The sequence below is a fragment of the Pteropus medius genome, unplaced genomic scaffold (genome assembly GCF_902729225.1).
Source record: "Pteropus medius unplaced genomic scaffold, Ma_sr-lr_union100, whole genome shotgun sequence".
Taxonomy (NCBI): domain Eukaryota; kingdom Metazoa; phylum Chordata; class Mammalia; order Chiroptera; family Pteropodidae; genus Pteropus; species Pteropus medius.
The window spans coordinates 7,132,236-7,151,351 of record NW_024349796.1 but is presented as its reverse complement, the minus strand read 5'-3'; the positions used below and the strand labels follow the sequence as shown (position 1 = coordinate 7,151,351).

The 19,116-nt window shown below is 39.0% G+C and overlaps 1 protein-coding gene across 5 annotated transcripts; it reads left to right on the top strand.

The window, feature by feature from the left end:
- The first annotated feature begins 10 nt into the window (after positions 1-10).
- Positions 11-17,808, top strand: CNIH4 (cornichon family member 4). 5 transcript variants are annotated; one of them, XM_039883319.1, is made up of 5 exons: positions 11-134; positions 6,433-6,551; positions 10,956-11,068; positions 14,427-14,567; positions 17,614-17,808. In XM_039883319.1, exons 1-5 carry the CDS (start codon positions 26-28, stop codon positions 17,639-17,641), a joined length of 510 nt encoding a protein of 169 aa, XP_039739253.1. In that variant the 5' UTR covers positions 11-25; the 3' UTR covers positions 17,642-17,808. The 5 variants fall into 5 exon arrangements, with proteins under 5 accessions (XP_039739253.1, XP_039739256.1, XP_039739254.1 ...); XM_039883320.1 differs by lacking the exon at positions 11-134 and adding an exon at positions 1,015-1,054; XM_039883321.1 differs by lacking the exons at positions 11-134; positions 6,433-6,551 and adding exons at positions 6,583-6,717; positions 8,704-8,772.
- The last annotated feature ends 1,308 nt before the right edge of the window (positions 17,809-19,116 follow it).

Genomic DNA, 19,116 nt, shown 5'->3' with positions numbered 1-19,116 from the left:
TGCAGGCTTGTCCAACGGGCCCAGGATGACAAGGACCCTTTTGAACAAGCTCAACTTTATTGTTTCCAACTGTGCGAACACGTGCACGCGAGCTGCGGGGAGTTTCCCGCTGGGGCTGTCACCGGTGTTTGTTGGTAATCTTGCTTTTGTGTCTTATTCCAGCTGTTCCAGCCACACCCTGTTCGGATGCAGAGTTATTCTTGGCTTAGAAGTTTAACAAAACCCAAAGCTGTAGGTAGATAGAATTTGGACCACCGCTACTTGCTTTTCCACCCAATTACCCACTTCTGGAGGCCAGCACAGGGGCTGGGTGTCAAAAAACAAGAAAAGACTGGTTTACCCTGATGACTAAACCATCTGTTACATTCGGAAATCATTTAATCTTATGCCATTTTCAACATAATTTGTTCAACACATTCAGTGCAAGACTCCATCTTGGCTTGGAAACTGCCCAGAATTTTGTTAAATATATGTTATTTGCCCTCAAAAGTTTATTGTGCTGTTAAGGAGACACGAATAAAGGGACAATTATCATTAATCCAAAAAAGAAAATAGAAATAATTACCGACTTTAGTTTCTGTTTTCTTGCTTGTTTCAATTGTATTTGCAATATTCTTATTTGAGGTATTATATGGCTTTTAAAAATATCAGGTGCAGCCTAAGTAGAGTGTTGAGGTGTTGGAGAAGGTGGAGAGGACATGGAATTAAGAGAAGGTAGTGATATGTTAACAGATAACTCTTCTTACTCAGGGTGCTACTGACTAATTTTCAGTTTAGAATTCAGATTGTATCACTGTTCTTTTCAATGGTTCTTACTTGAACACTGAATAAAGTATAGATTGTCACTCTGATATGCAATACAATGGTCACCTTGGGCTCCAACTTCATCTCCTACTTCATTATATATGTACTCTTTTTTTGGCTAAGTGGCATTGTCTGCATTTACTCAGTCAATGAATATTTATTGAAGGCTGACTATTTCACAGACACTGGTGCAGCTATGAAGAAACAGGAAAGATTTCTGCTTCTATGGGGCTTACAGTTCTATTAAAAGGTAATGATAATAAATTATACACAGCACTTTGCTTCCACTGACATTTCCTCTTGTTTACAATGCCCTTCCTGCCAGCCTATGACTTTTAGAATCCTCGCTAACTGTCTCCCTTTCAGTCTTTTCTGGTATTTCCCATTGTTAAAATCTCTACCCATTCATTTAACAAGTATTTATTGAGCGCCTACCAGTTTCAGTCCCTGCCCTGCCCTTGGGTCTTGTGGGGAAAAGCAAAAGAATTATAATCAATTTTTTATAACATTTTTTATTAAAGTATTTATGCGCTTGATTATATTAAACTTTAGCAAAGATTCCCTACAGCAAATAGCACAATTATAGTCGATGTCCAGTAACTTTTTTAATAAAATTTAATTCCATGCGTGCCAGACGTACCACAAAGAATGAAAATAGGCTGAAGGCCCAGCAGCATCACAATGTACACGAAGCAGCATAGTTATTAGTCTATAATTTGTCATAGAATACTATTCTATATTTAAGGTTGATTTCATGGGTGTGCAGTCTGTCAGTCACAAAGGGCTTTGTGCTCAGAAGGGCCTCACATTTGGTTTTAATGCTCTGCCGTTGCCATCTTGACATTCTAAATATTACTTTTTGAACAAGTCACCCTTTAATTTCACACTGGGCCTTGCAAAAAACCTGTAGAGACCTGAAATACTCTAGAATGGCACCTTAAGGTGCTAATAACTCAGATTTCTAATCAAGTTCATCTTCCTTTGAGGTGATTGCCTCATTCAGATCCCGAATAGAATGAAAATAATATATCAATCTGACATTTTATGCAAGATGACTGTATCAAGCGCAGTAGGCAATAATTGGAAGTTAATACTGAATGCCGATAACAGTATGCTTGACCATTTTTCCATTGGTTATTTCCAGTAATTATTGCCCTGAAGACAATTTTACATTAAGTCCAGTGTTCAGGTTTTACAGTACCATACATCTGAACCAAAAAGGTTACTGAATAGAAACCTGACTGCATGTACATCTCAAGAACTTCCAGCAGTAATAAAAAATGTCCTCCATTCTTTAATGGTGCAACCCCACCTGGTGGTAATGGCACATTTCACCTTCTGTTCTTGGCACCTGTGTATCCTAAACTTTGTATCCCACTACCAAACAGCTTCTTGTCTTTATGGAAATAAAATCACCTAAATAAGAATAGACAAAGACTATTCAGGGCTTGCAATAGCAAGGGAGTCAGCCACCATCACTTGCATTTTAGCACAGACTCAAAGGCAGGCAGAGAACTGTGGAAGCTTAATAACCGAAAAAGGGAAGACTTCAGATCTGACCTGAATTGAAGACTGATGGCATGGGGGAGTTGTAGATACGCTGACTAGAAACAGGATATCCTGCGTGACTAATTAGGGAAGCATATTGGCTTTCTCTGGATGGTTGTAAGTTGAAAGAACAGGGAGAAAAATTAGGAAAGCTGTCAGTTATTAATGGAGTCCTAGCCATTTGGAGCCAATTGTTACAGGATTTATTGTTTGGCTTCCTGGATTGTTTGCTAGAGATAATGGTCTGACTTCCTGTAGGTCTGACTGGTAGATAGCAGACTGGCTTCCTGATCGTAAGTCAGAGTTCTGTTTTTATATATGGTCTGGTCATTGTTCATTTGTATATGCAGTTTCTCACCTTTATCTTTTGAAACGGTTCCAGTTTGGACAATAAATTATAAGGTCATTGTATATGTAATAGGAACATGGATTAAAAGGGCAGAGTGTGCACGGTAGAGGTCCCTTGCTGAGGTTCAGAGGGGAGGTTGCCTGCTAGCTGGAAGCTGGAGACTGAGTCTGTATCCATATTTTCTGAAGTTAAGGAAAAAAGTCTTTGATTTTTTTTTTATTTGGTAAAAGCTAATAATTCAGATTTCTAATCAAGTTCGTCTTCCTTTGAGGTGATTGCCTCATTCATATCCCTAATAGAATGAAAATATTATATCAATCTGACATTTTATGCATTCAGTCTACCAATGTTTTGTATACTATATGCCAATTACTATGCTAAAGTCAGAGGGTACAGTGGTGATCAAGCAGATGGGGTCTTGGAACTTATGTTCTAGTGAGAGGAACAGGCAATGGACTGACAAAACAACAAACATAATTACAATAAGGAGAAAGAATGGGGATTTTATAGCCCTTGGAAGAGCACCTTTCATATAGAATGTTTTCACTGAATAATTGCTAAGTAAATGAATGAAAATAGTGAAGTAAATGATCAGGGTACTGTGATAGAGAATAACAAAGGGAGCCTACCTCAGTCTCAGTGATCAGAGAAAGACTTTCTGAGAATGTGACATAAGGACCTTAGGGATGGCAGGAACTGGTTGTGTTGGAAGAGAGTTTCAGGCAGAGAGTGTGTGCAAAGGCCCTAAAGCAGAAAAGAAGTTGACCTATTCAAGGAACAGGAAGAGAAAAATAAGTTTCGTTCTTGTTTAAATCACCATTATTTGGGTTTCTGTCATTTATAACCAACGTTAGTTCGAATGAATGTAGGTTATTTGAAAGAATTTCAAAAGTTGAGTCTAAGAGTAATGTGAAAAACAAATGGCCAAGAAGAGACAAAGATTCTTGAATAAGAACTCAGTATTGCTATTCTTTTTTTTAAAAAAAGTCTATTAAGGTATCATCTATCTATATATCCATTTTTGGTATATAATTCAATTTTTTACAGTACATTTACAGTGTTGTACAAATATCACCACTATATAGTTCGAAAACGTTTTCAATCAAGCTGTCACTCAACATTCCTCCCCTTCCCCAGGCCCTAGAAAACACTAAGCTACTTTTTCTCTCTATGGATTTGCCTCTTATGGACATTGTATATAAATGGAATCATATAATATATGACATTCTGTGTCTGGCTTCTTTCATTTAGCATAGTTTGTTTTCAAGGTTATATCCAGGTTGTAGCATATATTGGTATTTTATTCCTTTTTATGGTTGGATAATATTCCATTGTATGAATATATCACATATTATTTATCCAATTACTAACCAGGCCCAATCCTGCTTAGATTCCGAGATCAGGGATAGGGCATGTTCAGGGTGGCATGGCTGTAGACTGGTTTTAGTTTCAACAGCATATAGAAACCTTGCTATTATATATATAGGTTTGTCTCTCTCATTACATTGTTATTGTCACATAGTACATTTTTATAAATCGTGTCTGACAACAGATTTATAATTATAGTTTTATGTAGTTGTATTTTAATTTGTTGAGATATAATTGACATATAACATTGTATTAGTTTCAGATATACAACATAAGATTTGATATTTGTATATATTGTGAAATGATCACCACAATAAGTCTAGTTAAGATCTATCATAATTATGGTTATGATTCACTTTTCTCTAATGATTAATGATGTTGAGCATCTTTTCATATGCTTATTGGCTATTTGAATATCTTCTTGGAGAAATGTCTGTTCCAGTCCTTGCCCATTTTGTAATTAGGTTATTTGGGGTTTTTTTTTGGTGTCGTATTGTAAGAGTTCTTTATATATTCTGGATGTTAATCTCTTATCAGATATATGATTTTAAATATTTTCTCCTATTCCATAGGTTGCCTTTTTATTCTGTTGATTGCTTCCCTTGATCCACAGACATTTTTAAGTTTGATCTAGTTCCATTGGTCTATTTTTGCTTTCGTTGCCAGTGCTTTTTTGTTTTATATACAAGAAATCACTGCCAAATCCAATATTATGAAACTTTCCTATATGTTTTCTTTAGGAGTTTTATAGTGTTTTGTCTTTAATAAAATCTGAACTAATTTTAGTAAAATCTTTGCTAATAGTGAATATGGGTCATTCATTTGGCAAACATTTATTAAGCACTAGCTATTATTTACAGGATAGATGATGCTGGGGGTAGAAAAACTAATAAAATGTGTTACTTCTATCATAGGCTAAGGTGTGGCTGGCTAGGCATGTAATGAAGATAATATGATGAATGTTCTGCTAGGGTTATGTACAAGGTGCAGTAGGAGTGTAGTGAGAGCTGGTTTATAAATAATCTGTTCACAGTCTATCTCGTTTTAACCTATGAACCCATTATGATCCTATGAACCTCTGCTGTGTCAGGCAATTCTAGTTGGTTTTGCTTTCTTACCAATTCCCCTCTTCATTCTCTTCCCTCCTAGTGGTCTCCTTGCAGCCAAACTTGTCTTCCTTTCACATATTCAGTACACCAAACAGAAGGATATTTTAAAAATGTATATCAGATGAAGGTACATTTATACTTGAAACTCTTCAGTGGTTTATCATCATATTAGAGTAAAAGTCAGACTCTTTGCCAGGGGTCCACAAGGCTCTTGTGACCTTGCCCTGCCCACTCTGACCTCTTCCTAAAACTCTCTCATTCTTTTCCGTTGTTCTTCAGTCGTATTGGCCTTTCTCTCTATTCCTTGAACACACCAAGTTTCTATGAGCATTTAGGCCTCTGTAATCACTATTCCGACCATCTGAAACACTCTGCCTGCAAATCTTCATGTAGCTATTTAGATTTCAATTTAAATGTCAGTTCCAGCCTGGCTTTCTCTGACCACTCAGTCTCCAAGTGTTTCCCCACCCTTCCCCCATTCTCTGTAAAGTCATTATAACTGTCTGTTATTGATAGATGTGTGTGTGTGTGTGTGTGTGTGTGTGTGTCTATCTGTCTGTCTCTCTCTCACTACAATGAAAATTACAAGACTGTAGGGACGTTTTTCTCATTCATCATGCATCCCTAAGGCCCAGTACCTGCCATATACTAGCTGCTCAGAAAATATTGGTCAAATAAATGTATGACTTTGATATATTTTACTCATTGAGTTTATAACCTTAAATTTTCTTTTTCTGTATTCTGTATTCTTTATTGCCTGTTCTTCCCACCTACCCAGTGAAAGTAGCATCATGTCTGCCTTGTTCATTTCTGTATCTCTGGAGTCTAGAGCAGTTCTTGACATATGGTAGGGGTGGAGTCAGTAAATATTTGTTAATGAATGGATAAGACAACGTATTCAATTTTCAAAGATCTTAAAATCTAGAGTGGAGAGAAACATTGCTGTTACAGAATATCAAAGGGATTGTGAAATTTCTGGAGAAACTGAGATCAGCAATGGCAGTCTCAACTGTCAAGCCAGGGGTGTTGAGGTTAGATTTGTGTTTTGGGATGAAAACCTTTTACCAGCCCCAAATCCCATGATCCGGTGGGTCCAGCACGGAATCAAAAGAAAGTTTCGCACATGGCAAAGAAATTCTACTGAGTATCTAGCAGATTACAAGTGTTCCGTAAATACACCTTGACTAATTTCTTGTCACCATTTCTGGACATAATCGTATTTAGAGTAGAGGCCTTGCCCAACTTCTTTGACAGGTATTCGAACTAATGGACTGCATTTCCCAGCATGCATCAGAATTGTGGCGGATTTTTTTTTTAATGTGGACTACAATTCCCGGCATGCCGTGCCCCAGCGGAGCGGACTACACACGCCAGTAAGCGGGGACAGGGGCCTATCAGGGTCGGGGCGGGTCGGGGCGGGTCGGGGCGCCAGAGCGGGTTTGACGGAAGGAGCGGCGACGCTGGAGGAGGATGGAGGCGGTGGTGTTCGTCTTCTCTCTCCTGGACTGTTGCGCGCTCATCTTCCTCTCAGTGTACTTCGTATCCTTGCCTGAGGCGGGTGGAGGCCGCCCTGGCGCGCTCCGCGGGAGAGATAGGGCTCAGGCTGGGCCCGGGTGGGAACCAGGGCAGGTGTGTGACAGCGAGAGAGGCGGCGGGCGCGGGCCGCCGGGGCAGGTGTGGCGAGCTGGGGCAGGAGAGCCCTCGCTGCCCGTCTCTGCCCAGGCTGCCGGCCGCCCCGCACCCGGGGAGCCGAGCGGGCCTCTCTCCCGGCCAGGCCCGCCCGCCGCCGCTCGCCCCCCGATGCCCGGACCCGCCTTGCAGCGAGCCGGGCAGGCTTTTGGCCTCCCTGCGGTCCTCGGGGGAGAGGGGTCGCGGTTTACTTCCCTTTCGTCCCTCTAGAGAACAAGGGCCACGGTTTTTCTTAGCCCCTGGGCCGGGCCCTTTGTCGGAAGCGGGGCGCGGTGTGCGTGTGTGCGGGGCGGGGGTGCGGGGGGAGGAGGTGTCCCGAGAGCGACTGCCCTCGTCCCGGGGATGGTCGCTCGTGGGCAGCGAGGCGCTGGGACGAGCGGAGGCGATTTGCCGCCACTTGTCATTCTTTGGGCAACACCCCCACCACCCGGCTCTTTGTTCTCGCGAGTGTTGGAACTTGTAGAGACCCTTCACATCCAGGAGTCAACTCGTTTCAAAAACTTCTGGGTCTGTCCATGTCTAAACTTCAGAAGTTTTATATAGCTTTTCATGTTACAGTATTCACATTGTATTTTTCTGACCGATAAACGGCTGTTAAACCTAGCACTCTAGAATCCGTGTAGACTACAACTCTTCTCTGCTCTTGAGGGATCATCTAGTCCTGTCGCCCAGTGTCGCACAATCGATTGAATTAAACGTGAGCCAGGGGGAAAAACAGCATGAGAAACTGGATTTTTTTCTTCTCTCCTTGGAACTCATAGGAATCATGTGCCCTTTCCTTCTGGAATTAAGCTTTTTGTTCGCCAGAGCATCCAGATTTTAGGGTAGTCGTGCAGGGTACGTTTTCAGTGTGGCTTCACATTTTATTATGAAGAGGCAGCCTGTTGTATGTAGCAGGACACAAAATTTGAAATCAGGACTCCTGGCTTAGCTAGATATTTGCTATGCACATTATGTCATCTCTCTACGCCTTAGTTTTCTTGTCTTTAAAGTGGGAATTTTTTTTTTTTAAGCGCCTGCATCACCTGGTCTTCCTAGGCGGTCTCCCATCCAAGTACTAACCAGGCTCGACCCTGCTTAGCCGAGATCAGATAAGGTTGGGCACGTTCAGGGTGGCATGGTCTATACACTAAAGTGGGAAATTTTAGTTCCCACATATGTGTACAGTGAGAACATGTGTTAAGCACCTGTTTATGGCCAGTATTCCATAAATATTGCTCTGCCTCCTCTCCGTCCCTTTGCCAGTTGAGCAGCAGTTTTTACTTTGATGAATTCTAATGAGTTTCTGTTTTGTGCTAAAAACCTTTTTTTCCCTCCTTAATTCCGGTATAATTACTGTGGAAGTTTGGGAAATAGAGAAAAGTATTAGGAAAACAAATCATTTGTAATCCAACTTTCAAGACAAAATCACTGCTGACGTGGCTCTGTTGTATTTAGTTTTCTATCCTGTTTTCCTTTTTAATATCTTAAGTCTTCAAAGATGTTGTATGGATTTATCAAAACACTTTTTTTACTATTGGGAATTCGGGGTTTTAACATTTAAACTGTTTCAATAAATCTTATTTTCCATTTCTTATAACCACTGTTTGAGATTTGTGGAACTGTTCTGGTATGGGTCACATTAAAATTGAGCATAAGAGGATCCTTTTGTGAAAATTATTTGTTGAAGGAACGTAAATGAGAAAATTGTGTTGTCTAATGAGTGAGCTTTAAGGATATAATTAAATTTTTTCATGTCGAATGTAATTCTGGCTTGCAATTGGGATTGCTTTCTGAAACTTAAAAACAAATAGTTGTTATAAAAGGAGTCTAATAATTCCTTATCTTGATCATCAGATAATTACATTGTCTGATTTAGAATGTGATTACATTAATGCTAGATCATGTTGCTCGAAATTAAACAAGGTAAGACATTTCTTTGCTCATCTTCTGGTATCAAAGGCAGTTCTCCGTTTTCTGTTAGAGATTATTATAGATAACCAATATATGTATGTTTGATTTTAGAGTGCCTGTTGTCTCTTATTGGAGTGTTGGTAGAACTATGTGTTTTGCAATATTTTAGATCACGAAACTGTACTAGAAGACCTAACTTCTTGTTTCTTTGCTCTGCTTCTTGTCCTTTTGTCTTCAATGGACAGCGTCACTACTCAGACTAGGTAAAGGTTCCTTCTGAGGGTAATTGTTTTTGTCTTGTGTCCAAACCTCTTCCTCTCTATTCATGGAAAAAAAACTTGGTCTGTCTTTTGTTGCATGAAAGACAACCTTCTTTTTGTGGCTTGCTGAGAAATGGAGTTAATTAGCTGATTTGTTTTAAAGCCATTTTACCTTTAGTACCTATATAGAACTTTATATTGGCAAGGCCATTCTGAATTGCAGAGCTTGTCTAGATTCAGAGAAACCAGTTGCTCCTGATTCATTTTATGAGATGAGCAGACAGATGGGCTTTCCAGATAAAAGTTCATTTAAAAATACGGTACTAAAAAGGTGCTTTTGGCTTGACCTAAAATGATTCCCATGTGTCTTTCACAACTTCAGTCTACTTAATTTTCTCTGGCCCATGAGGGAAATAAAGATACAGTTCGAAAGTTAAAATATTTGGTAAACTATATTCCTCCTCTTCTTCTTTCCTCCCTTCTTTCCTTCCTCCCTCTCTCCCTTCCTCCCCTCCTCCTTTATTCTCTCTTTCAAATTTTTCAGAACATGGTTTAATATACCGATAGATTTAAATAAATGATTATCTGTTTATCTGCTATGCTTTGAGAGTTCTTTTAAAAGCTGTTTTTAATTAAGATATAATATATAACATATTAGTTTCAGATCTTCTTTAGAAGAATGACTATATATAATCAAATGAATTATATTTCTTTTTATATTTCTTGCTTAATATTTTAGATGGTTTTTTTTAAATAAAAATAATCTAAATACAAAGAAGAGATTATCTCAGAAAGTTACCCCTTCAATTTGAAATTGTCTTTTTTTTAATGTTAATTTTTATAAGTAACTTTTCCTAGTTTGCACAGCTAATAAATAGGGTAGAGCGTGGATTCCACCCCAGGTTTGTTTGACTTTGCAGCTCACACTTGGAAGCATATATTAAATTGGTCACATTTAAAAAAATGCATATAACATATTAAAAAGATCCAGTTAGTTGCAAATTAGGTTTAAGGTCCAGAAAATCTCTGGACCTCAGAAAATCTTTGTTTGCAAAAAAGTACCTAAAAATCTAAATGCAAAGAGACCTGGGTCCAGTGTGTCTGGGCTTATATTATTATTGCTGTGCCATTAAGTAGTTGTGTAACCTTGGGCAAGTTACTTAACCTGAGTTTTACTTCCCTCATTTCTGTAAGTGGGAAGTGCCAGTTTCAGACTCTGTAAATATTAGCTATTAAACTTTATTAAAAAAAAAATTTCTACTCATAAGAGAAGACCATTGGTGAATTGAGAACCTGCCAAAGTAGCTGCTGATGCATGAGAACTAGAATACTGCACAGTAAAAAAAAGAGAGCACAGATAACGGCACTGGATGCTCTAAAGCCACTAGGCTGGGATTCTGGTATCCCAGTTCATTATCATGTTTGTTCAGCTCTGAGCTGCTGTTGTTAAAGTACTATTTGTGTGTGAGAGAGAGAGGAAGTGTGTGTGTGAATGACTGAGTATGAAATGATTTCCCTTAGGAGTCTGGACATTGAAAAATGTTCAAGATTGACATTCTGGCTTAAAAGGAAGCATGTATGTGGATATAGCATCCCAAATTAGAGTAACAGGCATTAGTATAGATATTGGAATAGAAAGTAAATAATACTCTATATTTCCCTAATTGTCATTCATGCCTGCTTAGTGAATGAATCTGAACCTTTGTTTAGGACAAATGTAATTGAAATTTAAGTGCATTATTTTTATGCCGTGCTCTGCCGTATTTGCATGGGGTAAGCAGTTCTATCATGATGCAAATCTGGGACATCCGAGTCTAAAAATATCTTGAAACACTATCTTGGAAGTTCCCTGTACCTTCATTGATTTAGTTTCAGTTAACATGTACATTCAGGAAGAACAGCGAAGTGAGTGTCATGCTCTGTCTTCCCTTGCAGTGGGTAATTCCAGAATTGATTGGCCATGCCATTGTCACTGTATTAATGCTCATTTCATTGCACTGGTTCATCTTCCTCCTCAACTTGCCCGTTGCCACTTGGAATATATATCGGTGAGTATAGTTTATTTACTGCTTGTGTCTAGTTTACTACAGTTTAAAGAAAAAAAAATTTTTTTAATTTTAACAGCGTTCTCTTTTCCAAAAAAAATATGTGCCAGTCATAAAATAAATGACAGCAAAATGCTTTATTAAGTCAGCATAAATTTTTGTTTACTTTAGTATACTGGGCAAGTAGCAATTTGCATGGCTCCCTCTTGTAGTAAAAACACATATTTACATGTGTAAATTTTAAAAATATGTAATATTTATTTGTGATATCTAAAGACTTGTGAAATTTTTTTATTGTCTTGCCTATCGTTTTCCTTTAAGAATGATCAAAAGCCTGAGAATATAATAAAAGGTCCTCGTCATTTATATCTGCAGTTTTTAATTAGAGTGTACTTGGAATGCTCCAAAGAAAATTTCATTTTAAAGCCTACCAATTTGATAACTTCAAAATTTTGACTTAATAAATTTAGGAAGTTTGTTCAGCCATAGCTCAATATAAACACTAATTGAATATAATTTTATAGTTGAGCCATCGTATATTGCATATTTTCTTGTGAAGAACTGTGGAATAATCTTGACAAACCTGGGATTATTTTTATGTTAGGTTGCTACTCTACTAAATTTTAAGGCTTTAATTTTATTTATATCTAGTTTTTTTTAGGTAAAATCATGGGCTTATTTTTAAGCGTGAGTTTTTAAAAGTGCAGTTAGAACAGGAAAGAATAGCGGAGGAGTGGAGAGAGGACAGGAAGCGCATGAAAAGATAATGGAAGGTAGTGGAGATGAGGAAGCGAGTGGATTCAGGGAATGATTTTATGAAGATCGTGATACTGCAACCTTGAGCTAGGGGAAAGTTTTTAACTCTGTACCTCTTTTCCAGATGGCGGGTCCAGAGGGGTAGAATTTTTTGTTTTCTTCTCATTTTCTCATTGCTCTCCCATGATCATCTTAGACCAACACTGTAACCTGAGCTTAGCACTAGAATCAGACTCCTTACGCTTATCATGAGGTGTGAGTCCACACAGGCTTTTAGCACAGCTCAGTATCCCTGTGATACTGTGGATACTGTAAGTGGAACACAGATTTGGGAGTGAGAATGGAAACCTTTGAGACTGCATCTCACTGATATCCCAGACCACAGTTTCAGTCAACTCCACTAGCAAGGAAAATGCGCCAGAGGAGGAGCAGCCTTTGGCATGACTTCTCTGCATTTATCACAGACTGGTGGAAGGCTCTATGAAGTTTTATTTGAGGGGTAATAAAGTTCATAGATTCTGTTTCCTATAATTATAAAGACAAAGACTCTGATAATGGCAGTTACAGATTGTCTGCTGCTCACAGATTTACCATCTATTTAAAAAGGTTTAAAAAATCAACAGATGGATCATGTCCTCTTTTCAGATGTCTGTATTTATCTATTGGGGATACAGATATTGATGAAATGGACTTTACCCACAGGACAAAGAGGCAAAACACTGAGGGTTCCAATTTCTCCACATCCTTGCCACACTTATGTGTCTTTTTTATTTTAGCCATCCTATTGGCTATGAAGTGGTGTTTCATTGTGGTTTTGGGTTCCATTTCCCTAATGACTAATGATACTGAGTATCTTTTAATGTGCTTATTAGCCATTTATATATCTTCTTTGCTCTATATGTTTTGAATAGCTAAGTTGACATGAAATAAATTATGCTTTGGGAAGATTTTTCTGGAAGCGTTGTATATTCAATGGAGGTATAGCCAGAGGTAGAGAAACCAGTTCAGTGACTGCGGTAAGATAATTGAGGGATGGAAGAAGGTTGTGGTGGTGAGAATAAAAAAGACACGGCTCTATTAAGTGGTGAAAGGAAGGGAAAACGGACAAGATTTCGATCTACTGCCTATGAAGAGAGAAGTCAGAACTGAGAAAGAGAAGGTTTTTAAGGCCCACCAAGAAAATGGTGACACTCTTATTCGATAACCTAGAAGACAAAGAAGGATAAGACTCTTTGAGACAATTTGAGTTGAGCTGTTATCTGGATATTCAGAGGTACACACCCCCTCTCCAGCTAGAGGTGGGCTATTAGGATTTGGCCGAGAATTTAAGATTTGTGGAACTCAGAGAGGCATTTGCATTTCACGTAAGTCACAATTGAGAACACTGAATGTGTGGCAATAGCGAGGAAGAAGAACTGGAAGCAGCGTGGAAGTGAAAGCTGGAGGAGGCCACGAACAGCGCTAGGTTAGGACATGGACATTGCACAAGTAGCATAGTCTGGATGTTGAGGCCAGGATGCTTAAACTCATTGTTTCTCTCAAAGTAACTCAATATCTTTACTTGTAAAAAGAATCAGTCGAGGAGGAGGAAGACTATTGTGTAGCTATTATAGAAACAGTGATATTAAGTAAACATGAAATGTGATATATCATCTGAAGAACCCAAAAGACTCCATAGTATATTGAATATAGTATAATCAAGATTTTTTAAAAAAAATTTGAGTCTGCTCTGATCTGAGTTGAATTGGCCTGGATTTGGAACTAGGCGTGCGTATCGACTTGTAGCCCTGTTCTCATTCCCCCACTGTGGTCGTCCTCCTCCACTGTAAAAAGTGCATTTCTTATTTGTTTAGTTTTGTATTTAATCTGTATTTTTTTTTAAACAGTAATGTAGAATTAGACATTGCATTTTGAGTCGGAACTATCCATTTACTACCTTAACTGAAGAGTTTTATTTTACCACAGTAGCATTTACTCTAAATCATTTCTGTTCTGTCTTCTCTAAATTGCTCTTCTAAGGTCGATTCCATTTATAAATCTTGCAGATGGAGACATATTATCTATTGATCAACAGGAGCACCAAAGATGAGGTTTCTATTCTGGACATAGAATCTCTCTTTATTGCCATCTGTGAAATGGGAATAATTATGTGTGACACTGCTCTTCCTTATAAAGATGTTGTGAAGGCGAAGGGAATAGCATTAATTAATTTAGGACTTTGTAGATAAAGAAGTTTCAAAGAACTTGATCAAGTTGGTTTGGTTTTGGAGCCCTTCATTTGTAGGGATGACTGTAGGTATGACTGGTTCAGTAGTTTTCTACAGAAGACGAGTAAGAGGGTCTCAGTGCGTAAAATATTCTTCTCTAGCGTGTTACCGTATATTTTTCAGAGGGCACAAAATTACACCAGAAATTAACAGTATTATATCTTTCAAAGGAAGACTAAGTGTGATATCATACTACCTTGTCCATATTTGGTTTGAATTTAAAACTGCTACAAGTGGTTCACTTTTAAATGTTGATTATTATTGGTAACTTATTTTTGACTATTTATGCTGATGATTTGATTTTCTTTTTAATATGCGTGCATCCTTTAATTTATTAGGTTCATTATGGTGCCAAGTGGTAACATGGGAGTGTTTGATCCAACAGAAATACACAATCGTGGGCAGCTGAAGTCACACATGAAAGAAGCCATGATCAAGCTTGGTTTCCACTTGCTCTGTTTCTTCATGTATCTTTATAGGTGAGTCTGCAGTCCTCCTGGCATTTTCTTGGATGCCATGCCTGCTTTTGTTGGGTGAGATGTTACTATACTGTAGAATTTAGCACTGACATTGGAAAGCTTTGGGGGATTATGTGAATTTCTTGTGGCTGTGTAGATTTTTTTATGAATGTCACTGAATCAGCATCCTGCCTGACCTACAGTAGAGTTACTCGGTGGAATTAGTTATTCCTTAGTGATAGAGGCTGTTGATATGCTTAAAACTGTCTTCACTGCTCTTTTCCTGCTCTGGTGTCCAGTCGCAAGGTCTCACTGCCTTTTATAAATTTTAATCTGTGTTCCCCAAAGATTGTCACACTCATATGATGCCAGACCACTGGCAGCAGCTCTCAGCAACTTATATCCAGTTGGGCTTATCTTTCTTGGCAGTAAGGAATTGAGGGGTGATGCTTATTCTCCAGCATGCTAAGTGGTCTGTTCTGGTAAAATTGCATCAGTCTTAGGTTATAAAATATTGGAAATAAGAATTAATATGAAAGATTGGCTTTCAGACACTGGACACCTTATGCAGTTCTGTTTTAAACTTAAATTTATTACTTTGTTTTTTAGAGACGAACATGCCACCTTTTCTAAAACCTATCATAGATGCATAGATAGAGCAAAACGACTTGTCATGTGTGTACAATTTTATTAAATATTTAAGATGCTAGAAGTCAGGCTTAACCTTTGTATATGAGCTTAGTCAGAGCATTCCTCTCTTTTCCCAGGTAAATTTTAATTTTTCACATAGGTATAAGAACTATTGGGAAAAACTTGTGCTGATCTAAACTTTCATTCCTCAGAAAAGTCCTGTTAATTAGAATCTGTATAGAGGTAGCAAGTTAGAAAACTGCAGTTTTGTCTGAAGTAGTTTAAAAGTCAGAACCATCTTAGCCTCTGCCTTAATAAGCAGGCTTCCTAAACTTTGGCTTTTCTAATTCCACTCACTAGCATAGATTAGATTGAAGTTGGAGTTTGGATGGTTTCTTTTTCACTATTTCTCTTATTTGCTTTTCTATATTTAAAAAACTAGGATGGAAAAAGCACACTGGTACCAGTTTCTAGTTTTCATACCCTATGTCACTGTTAATGTGCTTAATTCTTAATCCTAGTATTAAAGATGAAGAATAAAGAGCAAATTAATATTAAGAACGTGGTGACACACCTATTATCATTTTTATTACTTTTTTAAGTTAAATGATATGAAGATATCTTTGGCATCATATACATTCCTTTATATTTGTTTCTAAAGAGAAAATAAGCAAGCTGGAGTCAGCTCAAGGTTATATTTTCTTCCTCCTCCTCCTCCAGGTTTTGCATTGTTGGGGTGCAAACCAGAGTAGACATTCCTTGGGTCTTGATAACAGAAACTTCTTGAGACAGCTGTGGGTAAAGCTACGGTTGCCCTACTTCTGGGAGTAAATGTAGGATTAGGGAGCAGTATCTTGCTTAGTAGACCTGGACTCTTAGGATTTAAAAATACACAAGAGTTTCTTGGCTCCCAGTTGTTGAATTGAAAGCAGTAGGAAGACGGACTGAAGACTGGGGATTGGACAACCAGGCAGCAGCTTGGGGGTAGGTATATGGTTCTTTATAACTAAGTGAGAGACAGGCAGCCTGTGTGTTGGGTTTGACTCAGTAGTTAGCTGTTTCTCACTGCTGCATCCTTGCTTTTTCTCTTCCCTTTCTTCCCTCTACCCTCCTCAGTTTGTCATTTTTAGCCACATTGCTGTCACTTTACTCCTTGGCATCGCCCATGGTTCAAGGGATCAGGACGAAAGAGTAGTCTCAGAAGATGTCCTTGTAACACGTTGCTCTTAGCTTTTGGTTGCTGTTTAAAAGTGATTTTATTTCCAAATCATCATTTTTCTAATGTGGGATTCTATGCTGCTCCTCTCTGTTATCACTGGCTGCAGTTTGCATGGTGCCTTGCACATGGCATACGCTCAAGGTTTGTTAAATAGAATTAAAGGGGAAAAAATGCCCGTCTTCTTTAGAGATTGGTAGAATCTGTGCCTTTGGTTTTTTGGTTAGGTGCTATGAGGGAAATCTGGGCTCTGCCACTTAATCACTGTGCAACCTAGAGCAAGTTTCTTAACATCTCTGTGCCTCGATTTGTTTACATGAAGATGAGATAGTAATAGCCCCTACCTCATCAGATCCTGATTTGGACTAAATGAGATAATGCCTGTAAAGCACTTAGGTCTGTGCTGACCTGTAGTAAACTCTAAAAAAAGTCTTTCAAAAATATTAGCTACCATTAATCTGTGCTGCGCACTGAGTACACTTAATGTGGTTCGGTTTGGACAGCTAACCTTTCAACAGCAACATAGGCCATGAACAACATAAGGATATTTCTGTGTGTTTTCATCATTTAATCTCAGCAGAGCAAGGCTGATTCTATAAAAGAAAATGATAGTTTTGTTACTGCTGACCGTGGTAGTTTTAATAGAGTATTTATTGGGTGACTGCTGTGTGTCAGACACTGTATAAGGCACTGCAGGTGACACAAAGGAGCAGCACGTAATCCCTCTGTAAAAGCTGGGAGCTGGTATTGCAGTGTTTGGGTTTATCCTGGAATGTGAAAGTGATGACCCGGATCCTGCGCTCTTGCCCAACGAGGGCCGGGGAGCCTGCTCGGGGAGCCTGAACAGGAACTTAGCAGGTGGTGGGGTGTGCTGGTGGGGCGGGGTGGGGTTCCAGGCGGAGGAACAGCATGTATAGAGGTCTGGCTAGAAATTTAAAGTATTTTTCCCTGGACATAGTTTGTTTTTCTAAACTACCAGCCCAACATTAGTTTTAGATTTTCTCCCTCACCTCACCCCACTTACTTTTTTTTTTTTTTTTTTTTTGGTGGCTGGACATCGAGAAGCCCTAATACAGATTTTCTTTCTTTTAGGTATAAGCGATTGTCTTTCACTCAAATGGTTGTTCCGTGCCGAGCCTTAGGGTTACAAGTCTGGACAGACCAAGCTCTGTAGGACGTTCCTACGGAAACATTAGTAACCTGAATTTCTTCTCTCCACAGTATGATTTTAGCTTTGATAAATGACTGAAGCCAGAGAAGCCGCGAAGTCAGCCTACACTACAGTGCTCAGCTGAGGAGCCAGAGACTACTTAATTCATCCTTAGAACCGTAACCATAGCAGTATATTTTTTCCTCTTTGAACAAAAAAATATTTTTGCTGTATTTTTACCATATAAAATATTTAAAAAACATGAATTGAGTTTTCGTAGATTTCTGGTTCTCAGCTTTGGCCTGAACCCCAGCATGTGACGGCGTCCCTCTCCATCCGTATGTTGACGGTTTGCATGCAGGATCAGGACTGCTGCCCAGACGCGCCTGCCACGGGAGCGGAGGGCGCACTTTAAGGGAATCTTAGTAGAGGAGCAGAGCCGCTCGCCTAGTAGCCCGAAAAGTCAGAGTGTAAAACAGCACTGTAATCTGGGCAAAGGAGGAAAGCAAGCGCATTACCCTTTTGCCTGCATTGTGGCAGTTTCATGTATTTAATTATAGTTGAAAGATTTATGGGATTGTCAGATGAAAGTCCTTTCATGAGAATGTTAACAGAAAACATTTTAAAAATTATATATTTCCTTGCAGAACTTGTGAAACCTTAAAAGCCATTTGTCCAGGTACAATGTAATTCCTAATTATAGAAAGGAAAAAAAAACCTAAAATTTAATCAAGAGCTTTCGTTTAAAAGCTACTGCCTCCACTGTCACCCCCAACCCTACACACCCCCGCTGGCCCTTGCCAGGTCTGTTTTTGTATTCTAATCGATCCAATTGTATTTTCTCTCTCTGATATATTCTGAGTGGGTTCGGAGAGGTGATCTGGTGGGAGATGCTCATCAGACTGGAAGCGGGAGTGGCCATTGTCGGTGACGCTGAGTTTGTCAGTGCTCTGCTTGGTGCCAGATCGACCTACCACTTTGTTCCTGCTGCTCTGGCCACTGTGTAGATTGAGAGACCCAATACGAGCCATTTTATATACATGGCAATACCCAGCCAAACTCAGTTCTTTCTGAGCTATATTGTAAACTCTTGCAGTTGGCGAAAGCAGTTAACCTCACTGGCTCTGTTTGCTGGGTAAAGTGAACCTGGCAGTTTATTCTGTCCTAGTCTATGCTTTAATGTTGCTATCTTAAGTGTTGGAATTTAGGCAAAACATGACTATGTTTTATAGCAGAGTCCAAAGGGATTATTCACTCAGAATTGGGTGGCTAAACAAGATGTGCGTTCACCGAAAGATCAGATGTTGCATGTCCTTTCAGCCTTGGACTAAGTGTGGCTGTTGCAGAAGTCAGAGCTGGCAGAACTCCCTATACAGATATCCGTGTTTCAAGGATGGACATAGTGCCCTGGCTACACATGAAAGGAATGTGAAATGGTAGGCAAAGTATACTTGGTCCTATTGGCTTCTTTGGGGTCTCAGAAATTGCTCCTTGTGGTTATCTTGGATTTCTGCCAGGCAAAGAGCCAAGAAGCCATAACACAGAAGTCTTAGATACCTTTTCCTTCTAAGGCA

Coding starts and splice junctions, on each gene's coding strand:
- CNIH4 (XM_039883319.1), top strand. CDS start 26: ATGACAAGGACCCTTTTGAACAAGCTCAACTTTATTGTTTCCAACTGT. Junction 135..6,432: donor GCTGTCACCGGTGTTTGTTG/GTAATCTTGCTT, acceptor CTTCTTTGACAG/GTATTCGAACTAATGGACTG. Junction 11,069..14,426: donor GCCACTTGGAATATATATCG/GTGAGTATAGTT, acceptor TTAATTTATTAG/GTTCATTATGGTGCCAAGTG.